The following is a 3,171-nucleotide window of genomic DNA, read 5'->3' as shown; positions in this document are numbered from 1 at the left end:
CCCCCCAGTCCTTTTTGGCTCTGGAAGCCACTCACCCTCCCCGTGGATGGAGGAGAAGCGCTGGGCTTATTCCCAGCATCTCCCTGGCAGTGGGGGGCCACAATGGATGGCTGGAGTATGATTTCCCACGGCACATTTGCAGAAGAGGTTTTCGTGCTGCCTTGCAGACTCCACCAGTGACGTGTTTGGATGATTTGCTGTTGCCTTTGTACGCTATCAGCATAGCGCTGGGGCACTTAACTGTGCCCTGCGTTACTGTAAGCAGCCCAAGCACCTTTCTGCCTTGTTTGAACACAGTGCAAGCTTGTTTCCTCTGAGATCCTGACAGCTCCTGAGACAGGTTGGATTCACAACCGTGTAACAATCCGATCGTGCATCAGACCGATAGCAGGATTCCCACCAGGTTGCAGAGAGCAGGCTCCGCACAGGTCTGTGGTTCCCGAGGCTGATGTGTTCTTGGCAGGAGATGGGGCATCCTGGCTCTGGTGTCATGTACTGGTGACACAGCCACGGTGCGTCCAAGTCAGAGGGCACCTGTCTTGAAGTGAGACATAGTCTGAGCTCAGAATCACTCTCTGCATCCGCCTGAGTCTCACGGGGAGAAAAACGTCTTTTAAACGTAAGCTGCTGTATCTGCACGTCAACAAACATCCAAGTCTGTGCTACCAGTGAGTCCATTCTCAGACAAGGGAACTCCTCACCTTTAACTCCTGTTGAAATCAGTGATACAAAAACCTACAGTCAAACTTAAGCATTAATTTGTTTGCTTCGCTGAATATTTGCTTTGCATGTCAGATAAGTGATACAAGCTACTCTCTTTCCATGTGTAACATTTCTGTTCTGATCTTTGAAGAACAGGCTGACTTCGGAGAACGTCTAGGTCAACCAGAGCAAAGGAGGTAATTAGCAGATCCGCCTGCCTGAGCGTTAACTTGTTGGACACCCTGCCAGAGTTTGAGAAAGGGATTTTTATTGCCAGAAATGACTGCTTTGTACTCCAGGTCGTTTTAGTGGCAGCAGGGAATGAATGGTTATTAAGTAAGACATAGCTGATCTCATGTACTGCATAGATGATATTATTCTACTTTCCTCAAAATGAGTGTGATGCTTTGCATTCTTGATCATAAGTAAAAAACTGCAATATTTTTAGCAGCAGAATTCCCCAGAATTACTGAAAGTAATTACTTGAAAGCCAAATCAGGATCATTATTACACCACCCCATCCCCAAATAAGTGTTTTTGACTTCACGTTGCAGTGCAATCATTCAAGTTACTGATTAGTTCTACATAATTATTGTTTTAGCAATCTTCCAAACACAGCCATATTTGGCTGTGAGTACTTCGGGGCCCTGAGGCCTCATGGCATTTAGATCAGTCCCTTAATGTTGCCTCCTAGGGCTGTGTTGCAGATCGATGGTGCCTTGGTTCACCCCACTGGTGTCTTGGTTGTACGAAGCATTCACTTATGGGACCTCTTCGTGTTTTAAATAGACGTGTCAGGGAACCTGCATGTCAAGAAATGAAGTGTACCGGGAATAGCTCGAGGAATCCCTTTAACCAAGAACGCAGACAGTGGAGCTGCTAAAAACCATCCTTCCCAGTTTGGGAACGGTTGAGACGTTTCAGGAGCAGTGCAGTGATGTGCCTTTAATCAAGCTGCATGCTTGGTCTCCTCCTAGTCTGTGCAGGTACCACTTTGCACAGGGGTGCTGCCCCAAAAGCAGTGTCTTCTGAGCTGACCCTTCCCTTTCTTGAAAACCTCAGAAGCAAACAGCTCACTTAAGTTGTGTCTGACACAGTGTTCGGGAAGCTAAAGATTTTCTTGGCAATTTAGCCTGCGAAGAAGCATCTCCAAGCAAACACGACTTTTCAGTGTATAATAAAAAACAGCTGTTAAATACTCTTCCCTTCCCCCTTCCTTTCTTTCCTTACACTCTTGTTTGACAGGCTCAGTCTCAGTGGCCGATGGCTCTCTTTCCCACCATGGTGATGTGTCTGGCAGTATTTTTGAGTAGCTTTAGGCGATTCTTGACGCTTACTTGGCCATACGTTAGAATATATTTCAATAAGAAGAAAAACAGGTTTTGGAGCAAAGCAAGAAAAAATTGTCAAGCTGGAGAGAAAAAATTGCAGTTATAATCCCTCTGTTCATGGCCTCAAAGGCAGAGTCTGAGAATTGTCAGCACATTATAGATAACCTTCATTTCTGTATGTGAGTCCCTGAGATTATTGTTGTGTAGAGTGTGATTATTCCAGGTAAGTTACTTCTTTTCTATTTGCGAAACTGCTGTTTAAGAAGATTGTAGGTTATTTTCTCTATGTGAACTAAACAATAGATTCTTATGCGTGTGCAGTGTAGTTAGGAAAAGTGCTTAACTGAATGCGATAAAAGTCTAATGAATGTCTGTTGTGCTGGAGTGAATGCTAAGGAAAATCCTAGCTGAGTTTTAAACTCTTTTCTTTTCATAGGGAATGCAGTCGGATTTTTGGTGAAGATGGTCTGACGCTGAAACTCTTTCTTAAAAGGACTGCTCCCTTTTCTATTCTGTGGACTTTGACTAACTACCTGTATTTACTGGCTTTAAAGAAGCTGACAGCCACAGACGTCTCTGCCCTATTCTGTTGTAACAAAGCTTTTGTCTTCTTGCTTTCTTGGATTGTGCTGAAAGACAGGTTCATGGGAGCAAGGGTAATGACATGCCTGATTTTCAACTCTCTCTTGTTTTCATAATTGCCCTTAAATCCGTAAGCTATTGTGCTGCCATAGCACTGCTGCATTATGGTATGTATATACCATGAAACCATTTCTCATTTAATTTTATGATGCAAACCTAAGCCTGAAGATCACTTAGAGATCTCGGACTCTAGAGGTAATATGATGTGGGAATTTCAGGCAGCTATTACAGCTAAGTGTCATTTGATGAATTAGAACAGGAGGACTTCCAGTTCATATAAACCTATTCTGTCTTGGGTTACAGTGATAAAGTACAGTCAATGAATTTTATTTTAAACATAGTGATGAATGCTTACATTCTAACCAAAGCAATTTTATTCCTTCTTTAGGTAGATAGCTGTTTTCAGTATGTAATGTATTTTTCTTATGACACCCTATTTTACATACACATAAATGCATACATGTGTGCATGTGCCAAATACAGATGAAAAGGGACA

The 3,171-nt window shown here is 43.1% G+C and overlaps 1 protein-coding gene across 1 annotated transcript in view; it reads left to right on the top strand.

The window, feature by feature from the left end:
• LOC104625651 (solute carrier family 35 member F4-like) overlaps positions 1-2,689 on the top strand; it is a gene marked incomplete at its 3' end in the record, with an annotated part of 33,939 nt that extends 31,250 nt beyond the window's left edge. Inside the window, exon 6 of the mRNA XM_010293335.1 lies at positions 2,470-2,689. Coding sequence (XP_010291637.1) covers positions 2,470-2,689 — 220 coding nt within the window. The remainder of the gene's footprint in view (positions 1-2,469) is intronic.
• Positions 2,690-3,171: the final 482 nt, after the last annotated feature.

This window comes from Phaethon lepturus, unplaced genomic scaffold (genome assembly GCF_000687285.1).
Source record: "Phaethon lepturus isolate BGI_N335 unplaced genomic scaffold, ASM68728v1 scaffold54798, whole genome shotgun sequence".
Classification (NCBI taxonomy): domain Eukaryota; kingdom Metazoa; phylum Chordata; class Aves; order Phaethontiformes; family Phaethontidae; genus Phaethon; species Phaethon lepturus.
Note: the sequence above shows the minus strand (reverse complement) of the source record. Positions and strands in the feature narration are given on the sequence as shown.